At 39.0% G+C, this 14,427-nt stretch overlaps 1 protein-coding gene and 1 long non-coding RNA gene across 5 annotated transcripts; one reads left to right on the top strand and one right to left on the bottom strand.

The window, feature by feature from the left end:
* Positions 1–76: 76 nt before the first annotated feature.
* On the top strand, positions 77–11,259 carry LOC103416419 (uncharacterized). Of its 4 annotated transcripts, none has more exons than XM_029093725.2 (10): positions 77–453; positions 684–1,195; positions 1,370–1,447; positions 3,119–3,362; positions 8,661–8,911; positions 9,023–9,223; positions 9,355–9,447; positions 9,544–9,645; positions 9,790–10,186; positions 11,006–11,259. In XM_029093725.2, the coding sequence occupies exons 2-10, from the start codon at positions 698–700 to the stop codon at positions 11,035–11,037; spliced, it is 1,896 nt and encodes a 631-aa protein (XP_028949558.1). In that variant the 5' UTR covers positions 77–453; positions 684–697; the 3' UTR covers positions 11,038–11,259. The 4 variants fall into 4 exon arrangements, with proteins under 4 accessions (XP_028949558.1, XP_028949556.1, XP_028949557.1 ...); XM_029093723.2 differs by having other exon boundaries at positions 254–453; positions 8,661–8,935; XM_029093724.2 differs by having other exon boundaries at positions 264–453; positions 695–1,195; positions 8,661–8,935.
* A 1,036-nt stretch (positions 11,260–12,295) lies between these two features.
* LOC139192339 (uncharacterized) lies at positions 12,296–13,832 on the bottom strand. The gene is made up of 2 exons (XR_011576428.1): positions 13,656–13,832; positions 12,296–13,264 (listed from the first exon to the last, which is right to left on the bottom strand). It is a non-coding gene; the product is annotated as an uncharacterized lncRNA (long non-coding RNA).
* Positions 13,833–14,427: the final 595 nt, after the last annotated feature.

Raw genomic sequence — 14,427 nt, forward strand, 5'->3', positions numbered from 1 at the left:
TGTTGCATAAGTTAGCTGAACAATTATTTAACGGAATACATTAAAACAATTCAAAGTAGAGTGAATATTGAGTTTCAGGAAGTAAAGTAACGATTTTTCAGTTTCAGAAGATAAATTAGGATCGAAATCAAATCAAGTAATAAGAAGCTTAGATAGAAATAATCCTATAGTAAGTACAAAACGAGAATCGGATCAAAGGCTTACTTTCCAATTTTTTTTTTTCATTGTAATTAAAAATATCAGTAGTGACAATAATCTGGTTTGGTCAGTTACGAACCATAGTTATTGCCGGGAACCCAACTAACATTGGCTTTACCTGCGGCATCTGTAACGCACACTTGTTACAGCCGAGATTCTGTGTCCAAACCAAACCACGATTCCACACAGAAAAGCAAGATGATCCCCAAATCTTCCAAACCCTAGATCTCTCCGATCCATTCGATACAGAAGAAGGTAGCTCTCTCTCTCTCTCTCTCTCTCTCAATTGTTTTATCTTTTGATTTTTCAGATGGATTTTTGTTTTCTTATTTGAACGAATTAAACAATTTTGGAGCTTTTTAGCTTATAATTACTGCTCTTATTTAATTTTTGTAGTTTGAATTAGTTGGAGATATTTTTGAGGAACCCAGTTTGATCTTACTGATTTTTTATTTTTTTTCTTTTGATTTGTAATTTTTTTTAAGTTTGTTGGTAGATCATGAAGCGGAAACAAGCGTGCAGGGGGAGGGGACGGCCGCGAAAGAACCCGAATGTGGTGAGTGAAAGAGTGGTGAGTGAGAGGGTGGTGAGTGAGAGAGTGGTCAATGAGAGAGAAAATGCTTTCTTGAATTTTGTAAGTCACAATGTTGAAGAAGGAAATAATATTCTTGAGCATTATAAAACTGATGATGAGGACCGCAATGACGAGGAATTTAACCCCGAATTGGAGATTGATTCAGGGAGTAATTCTTCTTCAATGGGGAGTGACTGGTCAGATGGGGATCAAAATGTGAGTTCTTTGGATAGGACAGTGCAGAACTTGCTTAAGAGGTATGGTGAAGTGAATCACCAGATGGCAAACTCATCGAAGCAGATTGACGGTGCGCAAGTGATGCCATTGGCAGTCTCGGGTTCTAGGTGTAGGTTCCAGAATGAGCAAGAATCGCCTGTGCATGAACCTCGTTCTAACAAGAAAGAATTGGGTGCTGCCCTCGCGGTATAATGAATATTTTGTAATTGGTCTCTGTTATAACATTTTGGTTTACAATTTTAGGCCCTGCTTATGTTCTTGTATGTTCTTAATCAGATATTTTGTTACCCAAGCTTATCTAACCAGATTGTGCTTAATGTGATTGAACTTACTGATGTTCTCAAATTATTTTACTTTTAGGTTATTAGGAAAGTTATGAGAATGGATGCAGCTGTACCTTTCAACATTCCCGTGGATCCAATAGCTCTGAGGTTACCTGTGAGTGTGACTTTCTATTTGTGTATTGTCTTACTGTTTTTCTCAAGTGATAACATGACATGGTGATCGTCATGATATAATGCTCTGGAATATGTCTTCTGGTTCTGTATAGTCTTTTATCTCTATTGCGTTTAAAAAGCTTTTAAAAATGGATTGTGGCTTCTAGCAATAAGTATGTCGAGATACCCTGTTAAACATGTAAGAAACTAGCTTTTGGGGTACAAGCTTGACTATCGCTAAGAGCTTGTACATTTAGTGGGAAAATGACCTGAATGAGATGTTTTGTCTGCACCAAAGTATAATATTAATGCTATGACTTAGCTGTCTAAGTATACACAATGAGTGTTTGGCATGCATTATTAAACTGAATGATACAAGCTTACCACTAAGCTTGTAAATTTTGTTGAATTATGACCTCAATGTTTTGTTTTGTCTGCATGGGACTATATTATAATATGAGTTAGCTATCTAGGTATACAAACTGAGTGCTTAGTGAGCACTCTTTTATGCTGAATGTTGGAGGCTGTTACCTGGACGTGACAAGGGGGAGTGTCATATCTATCTCTAGTTATTGCTCAAAATTGCTCACTCATCCATCTTAGGAAGAGACATCACAAGGTGGGAGGTGTACTTTCTATGTTCTTCAAATCGTGACAATTCCAATTGAGCATTGGCGGCTCCTCCTTGCATTCCGACTTCCCTCACCTTTTCATTTCCTATAACAGTTCACAGTCAAAAGAGAGAGTGAGGGGTAGGATAGTTTGGTTGGGGCCTCTATTCTTGTGTGGTTGGCTTGCAGTGAAGAATGGTTTTGGGCTTGAGTGGAAAACAAAGGCTGGAGTCAAAACCTATTATTTTTATTGGTGCACACATATATTTCCATTCTTTTACCAAGTAGGTCAAAAAACCTGATTTGATTTCATTTGATTGTATGAAAACATCGGTTTTGATTATTTATGTATTTGTATATACATATTATTATACTTTTTCTATCTTGCTTGCATAATAAGTAATGCCTAATGTATATAGAACAAAGGTTACAAAGCCAGGGTCAAAAGTACCAAAAACCGCTGCAGTAAAAGCCTGAAAAGCACTTAATTGTGGTCAGAAACAGAATAATGTATTGTTGGAAGATTTGGATATCCTATGCGTTTAGAGATTACTCTCTCTCTCTCTTCTATTCTAAGGGATTTGTTAGTAGCCGTTAAATGATACGGTTTAGCTTTACCATGTGTAATTAGCATTACCTTAAAGGTCCTTGCTCGTTACTCCCAGTTCTAGGTGGAACTCTTATCCACTTATGCAGAAAAATCTCTGTTCTCCATATTATTTTATATACATACATACATACATCTGCAAGTGAATGCACATTGGGGTTCATATGCTGTTCTAGACATTGTAGAATATCATGTTTTCAAAAAGGAAAAACAAGGCTTTTTGTAAAGTCTTAAGGTTCTATTTCACAAGTTGGAAATGTTAGCTTTCTGAGGGATGATTTTAATTTTTTATTTGATGTTATTACATAAAGACCTGAAACGCCACACTGGTGTTATATATGTTGTGTGTTTTGAAATGCGTTGCTGCCTTCTTTTATAATTTTCCTCTCGCTCTTACTGTGTTATTTTCTACTTTTTTTCTTTTTTCCTTGGGTGTGGTGGCGTCTGGAACCAGGATTACTTTGATGTCATAGAAATGCCAATGGATTTTGGAACAATTTGCAACCATCTTCAAAATGGTACAAAGTATACAAACTCGGAGGATGTATTCAAGGACGTCCAATACATTTGGGAGAACTGCACCAACTATTACAGTGAGGGTAACTTTCTTTTGGACCTTATGAAACGGGTGAAGGAGAAATTCCTGAAATATTGGGCAGCTGCTGGTTTGTGCAGTAAAGAATGTGGGACAAGTAATGGTAAGGTTTCATTTTCCTTTTGTTTTGTTACTTTATTTTGAAATGTTTAAAAATGTGAAAGGGTAAGCTGAGACTCGAATTATAATAATAATAAAAATACATTATAGTTAAAAAGTATGTTGACTAGTAATCAACGAACACCATATAATTCAACAATCTTTCAAACTTAGAAACGAAACAAAAATAACTCACAGACCATTTACTACATTCAAAAAGCAATTCCAAAAAGAGAAGCCATTTCATCCATTCCATTTCCACTACTTCTCATTATTTGTGTTAGGGACTTGAGACATTTTGGGTCTTTATTATTTTATTTAAGAAGTGTCAGTTTACCACAGATAGTATAAGCATCAGCAGAATAGCGCATGTCTTAGCCAAAATGTGTAAATGGAATTATTGCTAGAATGCCTAGAAATTAGCTATCTTCCTTAAACAATTGATAAACAATGCATTTCATGCATACATTTTCCTTTGATAAGTTCGAGAGAAAACCTGCATTTAAGGCTCTTTCTGTTGTGGGCTTCAGATCTATGCAGCCTTACCCTTGCTTGCAGAGAAGCTAGTCCTGTTTTAAACTTGGCAACTTTAGGTTGATATGAAGTAACTTTGCAGTTGCACAAAAACCTTATCGTGGAAGTACGTTTATTGAATTGTTCTATAAGGGCTTTGTAGTCCTCATGCTTGAATGATACTTGTATTACATATGGTTGAACTTTTTTGTCATTGCATGTTTCATGTTGTGGTTTTGATCAAATATGGATTGCCTTTGATTAATTCCTTAAGCGCTTGCACTTAAGTGTGTACGTACACAGTTTTATCACTTTTTCCACTGTGTATAGGTGTGTGCACTTAAAATCTTCTAAATCGATAGAACCTTTGTATACATCATTATTCAAGTTTTTTGCCACTTACTATTTGTATATTAAGTATATTGTTTAAGATCAAAAGAACCTACATCTACAACAACAACAACAACAAAGCCTTTTCCCACTAAGTGGGGTCGGCTATATGAATCCTAGAACGCCATTGCGCTCGGTTTTGTGTCATGTCCTCCGTTAGATCCAAGTACTCTAAGTCTTTTCTTAGAGTCTCTTCCAAAGTTTTCCTAGGTCTTCCTCTACCCCTTCGGCCCTGAACCTCTGTCCCGTAGTCACATCTTCGAACCGGAGAGTCAGTCGGCCTTCTTTGCACATGTCCAAATCACCAGAGCCGATTTTCTCTCATCTTTCCTACAATTTCGGCTACTTCTACTGTACCTCGGATATCCTCATTCCCAATCTTATCCTTTCTCGTGTGCCCACATATCCCACGAAGCATCCTCATCTCCGCTACACCCATTTTGTGTACGTGTTGATGCTTCACCACCCAACATTCTCTGCCATACAACATCGCTGGCCTTATTGCCGTCCTATAAAATTTTCCCTTGAGCTTCAGTGGCCTACGACGGTCACACAACACGCCGGATGCACTCTTTCCATCCAGCTCGTATTCTATGGTTGAGATCTCCATCTAATTCTCCGTTCTCTTGCAAGATAGATCATAGGTAACGAAAACGGTCGCTTTTTGTGATCTTCGCTAGATTGCTCCGGTCATTAGTGTGGATAAGTATATAAATGGATAGAGATAGGAAAGCAAACACAAGATGTACGTGGTTCACCCAGATTGGCTACGTCCACGGAATAGAAGAGTTCTCATTAATTGTGAAGTGTTTACACAAGTACATAGGTTCAAGCTCTCCTTTAGTGAGTACGAGTGAATGATTTAGTACAAATGACATTAGGAAATATTGTGGGAGAATGATCTCGTAATCACGAAACTTCTAAGTATCGGAGTGTGGTGTCGTCTTGACTTGCCTTATCTGTCTCATAGGTAGATGTGGCATCTTCTCTGGAAGTACTCTTCCTCCATCCAGGGGTGGTATCTTTAACTGGTGGAGATGCACAAGGTAATGTATCAATTTCACTTGAAGCTTACTTGTAGTTTCAGGCTTGGTCAAGCGCGATACAAACCATGTAGTAGGAGTCCCCCAAGTCGCCGAGCTAGGGGGTCTGCTGAAAGAGGTGACAGACAAGGTAAGCAATCAGAGCTCCGACTGATTGTTCACCTTCTCCCCATCTTGCAGCAGCATGAAGGATAAAGAGAAGAAAAATGAGAAGAGATGATATGAGATACTTTTGCTTTTGAAGAAGTAACTTTCCACAGGCTTATTCTTGAACTGAGCTGGAGGGTTTTCTGGTTTCCTCCAGAGTATAAGGCCGACTGAAGAATTTGAGGGTCAAAACAAGTCCATCAAATCTAGAGTACGTTCCACCCTGCTGATATGGGATACTTTTGCTTTTGACAGAGTAATGGATGTATCGGCACGTGTGCTGTTACGCTTGTCTCCACATGCTTCCTTGTATCATTCGCACTTGCCCTATCTGTTCCTCAAGCAGATGCGGAATCTTCCCTGGAAACATAAGATGTTGAAGATGAGTACTCGAGAGCAATGCCAGGTAAGTAATCAGGTAAGGGGTTCCAGGCAGTCAGTTCCTGGCTGGAAGCTTGATTCCAAGTGCTGACTGATTGCTCTCTTTCTCCTTGTCTTGCAGGTAAAAACAAGGCCAAAAGAAAAAACAGGGAAAAAGCATGATATGGGATACTCTTGCTTTTAACCCTGATGATATGAGATATTCTTGCTCTAGTATAGCTTGTTTGCAGAGGTATTATCGGGGGGAAAGAAAGCTGAATATTTCGAAAGGCTTTGTTGGGAGTGCCCTCTCAGATATGATGAAGGGTTGAGCATTTTTGCAGGTCTGCCTGTCCGTTGGGGATGGAGGTCGACATATATAGGAGTCTCCCTAACAACAAGTAGTAATGCTATTCCTTTACCCTGCTTGGTCATAGCACGGTAGTGGGAGTTGCCAGTTTCACATGTTTTAACTCTGTCAGAGCACTTTGAAAAAGTGGTCTGTGGTATCTGGCTCTCGAGATTCGGAGAACGATGCCTTTTCGATTTTTGAGAAAGCAATCATGTTGGGGGTCTGACTCTCGAGATTCGGAGAGCAGTGTCTCTTCGATTTTTGAGGAAGTAATCATGTTGGGAGTCTGGCTCTCGAGATTCGGAGGGCGGTGCCTCTTCGATTTTGGAGCAAGCAATCTTGTTGGGAGTGTTGTCTCGAATGTGAGTAAAGGTTGGACATGTTTGCTAGTCTACCTTGCCACGAAGCACAAAGGTTGACACATAGGGACTTTCCAATTATCCAGCAATGGTACTGTTCCTTTACCCTCTCTTCGATTTTGAGAAAGTAGTCATGTTGGGAGTCTGGCTCTCGAGATTCGGAGGACGGTGCCTCTTCGATTTTGGAGCAAGCAATCTTGTTGGGACTGTTTTCTCGAATGTGAGTAAAGGTTGGGCATGTTTGCTAGTCTACCTTGCCACGAAGCACAGAGGTTGACACACAGGGACTTTCCAATTATCCAGCAGTGGTACTGTTCCTTTACCCTTTGGTCAGAGCGATGTAGTGGGAGCTGCAAGCTTCACGTGCTCAACTTTGGCAGAGAACTTTGGCAAAGTTATCTGTGGTACCCATGAGCTATTGTTGCGTGTGGGAAGTGGGTGATTGAACAGTAAGATTCATGTGTTTTCTACTTCCCCAGAAGTCTTTGACAGAATGCCCATAATTTCCGCAAAGCTGAGTGTGCGTGTGACAGGTGCTGACAAGGCTGGAAAAGTAGGTGCCTCTTCGATTTCTGAGATCGGCCCTCGTGGTCTCTAGGGAGCCCAGCTTTTGAGAAAGCGAGCGCCTCTTCGATTTCTGAGATCGGCCTTCGTGGTCTTTGAGCAGCCCAACTTTTGAGAAAGCAAACGGCTCTTCGATTTCTGAGATCAACCCTCGTGATCTCTAAGCAGCCCAACTTTTGAGAAAGCAAACGCCTCTTCGATTTCTGAGCAGGCGCCTCTTTGATTTCTGAAGCTCCGTCGAGTGCAGATTTTTATAGGGGCTGGCATTAAGTTCCAAAGCACACTTGAATCTCCACCAGTAGAAGCTTCATTCTTGCACTTCTAAGATCTTGATTTGTCCGACCTCTTCTCTCTTCAACACCTTTGAAAATGTCTGGCCCCTCCGACCGTCGTTTTGACTTGAACCTTGTTGAAGAGGCAGCCCCGCCTTCTCCAGACAACATATGGCGCCCATCCTTCGTCTCCCCAACTGGTCCTCTTACCGTTGGGGATTCCGTGATGAAGAATGATATGACCGTTGCGGTGGTGGCCAGGAACCTTCTCACTCCCAAAGATAACAGACTACTTTCCAAACGGTCTGATGAGTTAGCTGTTAAGGATTCGCTGGCTCTCAGTGTTCAGTGTGCAGGTTCTGTGTCTAATATGGCACAACGCCTATTTGCTCGAACCCGCCAAGTTGAATCATTGGCGGCTGAAGTGATGAGTCTCAAACAGGAGATTAGAGGGCTCAAGCATGAGAATAAACAGTTGCACCGGCTCGCACATGACTATGCTACAAACATGAAGAGGAAGCTTGACCAGATGAAGGAAACTGATGGTCAGGTTTTACTTGATCATCAGAGATTTGTGGGTTTGTTCCAAAGGCATTTATTGCCTTCGTCTTCTGGGGCTGTACCGCGTAATGAAGCTCCAAATGATCAACCTCTGATGCCTCCTCCTTCTAGGGTTCTGTCCAGTACTGAGGCTCCAAATGATCCCCCTCCGGTGCCTTCTCTTTCTGGGGCTCTACCGACTGCTGAGACTTCTCCTAAGCAACCTTTGTGAAGGCTCCCTCTTGTGTGTTTATTTTGACTCATGTATATGTACATATTTGTAGCTTATCGGGGATATCAATAAATAAGCTTTCCTTCATTTCAACGTATTGTGTTAAATACACCAAAGCCTTCTTCGCTAAGTTCTTTGAATTTTCTTTTGTTGAAGCTTGTATGTTGAAGCTCATTTTATATCAATATTATATTCACACTTGATTAATGTTAATAATATGATATTTTTAAGCACTTCCTCTATGCTTCTTCATAAAATCACTTAAAAATAATTTTAAGTCATTTTATGGAGAATCACACGGGAGGTGTTTCTCTACAAATAATTTTTCAGTAATTTTACCAAGAAGCGCATGGGAGCCGCTACTCCCTAAAAGTGATTTTGGTCCTCCCAGAATCATTTTCAAATGAACCCTAATCTTTTAATTGCTTCTTATGATATTTACTTAGGATGGGGCATGCATATTATATATTTCATTACCACTGAAGGCTACTTCTTTCCTGTTTATTAAATTTTGATTATTTTCTTTCTAGTTTTACCAAGCTCTAATGTGGGGAAAAGGAAGACACGAGGACCTACCCGTAACCTTAAACTAGCTCAAATTCCTCCTGGAGAAAGATTTGAAATCGGCTGGAAGAACCGGAGGGCCGTAGGTGAAGGCTCCACGTTTTTCAAATCAGAGTGTACAGCCCTAGTTAGGCAAACCCGGGAGATACCCCTACAAGTCAAGTCATGGAAGGAAATCCCATTTGATATTAAAAAGAAGGCATTTGAACATGTCTTGGTCCGTACAACAAAAAATTTGGAAGTAGTTCACAGTAGACCAATTAATTTTCCCTTAAATCCTTATTTTTGCATGTTCATCGTGTAATATTTCTTCGTACATGTTCCTCAGAAGCGTTTCAAAGTTGAAGATCACATGAAATGGGTCTTGGATCAGATTCATAGATCCTACCACAGTTATCGGCATCACCTTAAGAAGACGTGCTATGAAACATGTGAGACGATTGAGGAAGCACGTGAAAAAGTACCACCAAATGTTGCAGAGGATGATTGGCAGTATCTTGTAAATTTGTGGAGCTCACCTGAATGGCAGGTACTGCCAAATGTTACATATCAAAGAAGATAACAAGAGAAAAAAATCAAGAACTTTACATTTCCCTATTTACCTTTTAGTTCTCTACTCTGTTTATTTGTATACATTAATGGTCTTTTCCTTAAATGCAGGTACTTAGTAAGCAAAACAGGGAGAATGGTTCCAAAAATAACATTATTCACACATCTGGCTCCAAGAGTTTCTCGCAAATCCGTGAGGAAGAGGTAATGACCTGTTTTATTCACTGTGTCTTGTGTTTAGTAATATCTTACTGAGTCGCTCATCTTTCTACTTCTTCTTGTTCTCTTTGTTTTTGGTAGAAAAAGAAGACTGGAAATGAGCCTGGCCGTACACTTTTCTGGGAACTCACGCATGTGCGGCCTGATGGACTAGCCGCAAATCCAGCTTCACAGGAGGCATTGGTATATCTTGAACCTGGAATTAAATTATAAAAATGCAAGCATACCTAATTTTTAGTTAATTTAGGTTTGGTTTCATTTCTTCTTTATGTAAAAAAATGAGAATAATATTTAATTTTACCTAGTTGTTCCATTTTGTGAACGCAGTCAAAGCTTAAGAGACTTTATGCTCAAATGGCAGCGGAAAACTCACAGATGACTGAAGATGAGATTTTTGTAAAGGTTTTTGGACCTGAGCGTTCGTCGAGGGTGCGTGGTTATGGGGATGGTGTAACACCTAAAGAGTTAATGGACCCATCGTCGTCGTCGTCGTCTATTGTCAGTGAACTTAAAAGGCAACTTGAAGAATCAAAGCAGCGACAAGAGGAGTCTGAACAAAAAAGTGCTGCTGAGGTACAGAGCTTGAAAGAGCAACTTGGTCGGGTTGAGGGCTTGCTATCAGCGCAAATGAGTCGGTTTGAAGGTCTACTAGTACAGTTGACTAGTCATATGCAACCCCCTTCCCAGATTGAGAGGCCTACAGAAAATCAACTCCCTCGAAATGGTAGGCATCTTTGAATACTTACTTTCTAAGGAGTTATTGCATAAGTTTTTGTGGAAAAACGGATTTACTAGCTTTGATACTTTATATTGTAGTATGATTCATTTGCATTGAGAATTTAATTTTCTATTTTCTTGTCTGGTAAAAGACTGATAGGGAAGAATATGAATGAGGCACCTTAACATATCAAGTGTTTCATAATTCTTCATTGATAAATAAGTTAATGAAGGTCGAGTGTACATGTGTTATTTTGCTCAATGACCTCCTGTGATAAAAAGCCTTTGAAATTCTATATCTTCAGAGGCAACTTTTCAACCGTCTCAACTTTTCGGATCTTTGTTTCTTGTAGTCCTCTTAATGAAGCTATTGGTTCCATGAATGACTGACCCTCCTATTACTATTAGTGGTAATGTGTGGAACCAATGAGAATGGTGATAGGAGGTGTAATTAAAAACTCAAAATTTTTAGTGTCTGGTTTGGTTTGACAAATACCAAGGTTCTCCACCATCGTGCGATGTTACTGCGGGTGGTTCATGTCAGATCCGAAATACTTTGCCCTGCATCTCCCTAGTGAAATTTTGGCGTTGTCTCTTGGTTTTTATGAAGTATGCAAATTTAATAGTTTTGACGGGGTCCTTCCTCAAATTAGTTTTCCATTTAGTTGTTTACTGGTGATAAATTCACTCGTGGCTTGCATTGCATAAATTCAAGTTTATCTCTGAGATTACTCGTAGCTGAACGCCCTCTGGTTCATTTCGTGCATGATATGTTTCGATACTCAATTCGCTTGTAACAACTGTTGTTTTTGTTCTCTTTTCTCAGGTCGGACACGGACTTCCCGACCTAGAAGATGAAATCCATATCAGCTATGTTTATGTTCTGTTTATCCATCAAGAAGCTGAAGTAATATATTCGGATCATTGTATTATATTTCATTTGATGCATCAAAAGCTTTTTGTGAATCAGATGAATGTGTTCAATTTACTATGGATGGTTAGTGGATTTTCTGTTCAATTAGTGACTGGTGGACTTGTATCAATGGATCATTAGGGTTTTTATGGACTTTTTAACGGAAATTTAACCTCCAGTATTTGTTTTTAGAGCTACTGTCCAGAACCGCAGCGGGTGATGGCAAGATCAACTGATAGAAGCCAAAGAATCAGCAGCAAGGGTGTTATTGTTTTCGGAATATCGTTGGGCGAGTGAAATGGGAGCAGCCTAAACCGTGAGAACGGGGGTTTTGATTGATCAAAAAGAAGAATCTACTTTAACCGATATGCCCTTAGGCACGGCCATACATAACATAAAATGATCAGATTTCAAATCTTAATTGATGAACTGATCAAATCAAACATTAAACATTGACGACGTAGCAAATTGTCTCCGAAGACATGCTGGTTGGGGTTGAATGAGCTATCTGAGCCAGCAAATCTACTTCACAAAGATGTTTTAAGAAAAGAGATTCAAACTCAACTGCAAAGAGCACATTTCTCTGATTAATTAATCTTAACATACATGGTAACCGTAACGTTGGTTGATAAGCAAAATTTGAGAGAATTAAAGACTCGTCTGGTATGATTAGAACTATTTAGAACCCTAATACGCAATGTTATACATAAAATGCAAGTAACTAGAACGACGAATGACATTGATGCAAATATATATAATATATCTTTGGTAAATCATGGATACAATGTTTGAGAGACAGACACATATCAAACCGACTTCATCTTGGTCTTCAAATGCCTCAATACCTCGCATCATTTTTTCTATAAAAATGAAATCTAAAGAAATTTAGATAAAGATGTGTCTTTTCGTAACTGTGCAAAGACTTGAGAAATCTAGAGTTCTATATATTGATAACAAGTAAAGGACTAGAAAGGCGGTTCCTCGTCAGTGGCTAACCTAACATCTAATCTAACAAAATCTATCGTTTGACAAAATAAAAAATAAAAACACAGTTGGTATAAATCTGTGTGCATAATCAAGTTTTGATAGGTCTTATATGTTTTAATTTGTTCAAACCAATTAGGAAAGTGAGTCATCTTGACATTTACTATATTATTCGTTCATCCTTATCTTTATATTAATTACTCAACCCACAAAGGAAACTTCACAAGACTAAATCTTTTGATATAACTATATATTTACACAAAGGGGTAGATGAATAAATTGGTTTTGAACTCGCCATTCGCGAGTATCGAACCTAAAACCTCTCACTTACAAGAAATTCAAACGTCTACTCATGATTACATAACATTAAACCAAACGCAATTTTTGCTAAAGAAGCGTTCAAGATAATCTACTAAAGGTGGGCATAAAAACCCAAAATGTGCAACTCAAAACTTGGACTTGAATTGAGTAAAATTAGACTCTCAGCATAAGCATCGACATAGGATAAGTAGTTACAATTCAATCTGATTCCAAACAACAACAACAACAAAGCCTTTTCCCACTAAGTGAGGTCAGCTATATGAATCCTAAAACGTCATTGCTCTCGGTTCTGTGTCATGTTCTCCATTAGATCCAAGCACTCAAGTCTTTTCTTAGGGTCTGTTTCAAATTTTTCCTAGGTCTTCCTCTACCCCTTCGGCCCTGAACCTCTGTCCCGTAGTCACATCTTCGAACCGGACCGTCAGTATGCCTTCTTTGCACATGTCCAAACCACCGTAACGGATTTTCTCTCATCTTTCCTTCAATTTCGGCTACTCCTATTTTACCTCGGATATCCTCATTCCTAATCTTATCATTTCTCGTGTGCCCACAATTCAATCTGATTCCGGTAACCGTAATTGAGATTGACTCGGGATCAAATAAAATAACATTTGAGCGCCTCGCATAACCAAATGAAGTCTGTCATTTGCTCTCATCCTTAATGGCCATGCTAGTTTAGAGTATGGAAAAGGAACCGTGTGGATCAAGCATATGTCACGGTACAAACCAAGCGTGTCTGATCTCGATTGGAACAAGGAGAGTGAATTCTCAAACACTAGAATTATGAGATCAAAAGCAAGGATGCAAGTGCAATGTTGAGAAGGCTCCTTTATGATCCAATACACAACTCCGTTCATATATGTGAATCTGGATTATAATAAATGGACATCAGTTAATGGTTGATTTGACAAAAATTTTAACGGATGTATGAAATTGCAATGAAATATTAAGTAAATATTTGATATTGAAATATTTTTAAAATGTTGTATGAAGTTGCAATTACACCCAAATCTGAAGGGATAAAACGTAATTTACCCTCAGAGTTACATTATGAGATTACTGTCTAGTTCTTCTTATACTTGTATATTAACAACCATGCCAAATTTTGTCACTCTTTTATGAACAACAATACATAGATTATAAATAAATAAGGTGAAGCCAACAAGATATGATAGAACTCTGGGGACTATACGTGAGATTTGAAGTCATGATAATGCAAGTTATTAGAAAGAGTCATGTTATTGATGCATATATGTACCTCTGGTAAATCATGGATACGATGTTCGAGAATCAGGCACACGTCAAACCCTTTAGAGATTGAGTCATCTACTGATTCGTCATGGTCTTCAGATGCCTCAATACTTTGCATCATTTGCTCTGTGAAACATTAACCTAAAGAAATTTAGATCAAGATGTATCTTTTTTGTAATTGTGCAAAGACTTGAGAAATCTCGGTTCCTTTTATTGACAAAAATTAAGGGTCTAGACGGCGGTTTTACAAATACAATGGGCACAAACTTGTGTGCCTCATCAGGTTTTGACAAGTCCGATATGGTTTTAAATCGTTCAGACCAATTTGGAAAGTAAGTCATTTAGACGTTTACTATATCATTTGTTCATCCTTATCTTCATATTAATTACTCAACCCACAAGGGAATCTTCACAATATTAACGATTGCTGACACACCCCGACTCAGAAATCAGGGCGTGCTGGCCGTCACGTGAGCGTGACGTAACCATAAGTGCAAGCGGAAACGATAAGGTAAGAAATACGAACAAATAAAAACCAACTAAAAGCAATAACATCCAACGATAATGCAAGAGTGTTAAACACACATAAACAGAGCATAGAAGCCTAGGTGCAGTCAAGTAGGACTATAATTAAGTTACAACACCCACAGGTGAGTCCTACATTTAGGTAGTCTGTCAGAACGCCGTGAAATTCCTCGTGAGCCACCAACGCTGCTATCTACAACCTGGAGGGGCGCAAAACCGAAAACGTGAGTGGGCGAAAATAAAGCTTTTCAAAA

Source organism: Malus domestica, chromosome 15, assembly GCF_042453785.1.
Source record: "Malus domestica chromosome 15, GDT2T_hap1".
In the NCBI taxonomy this organism is placed as follows: domain Eukaryota; kingdom Viridiplantae; phylum Streptophyta; class Magnoliopsida; order Rosales; family Rosaceae; genus Malus; species Malus domestica.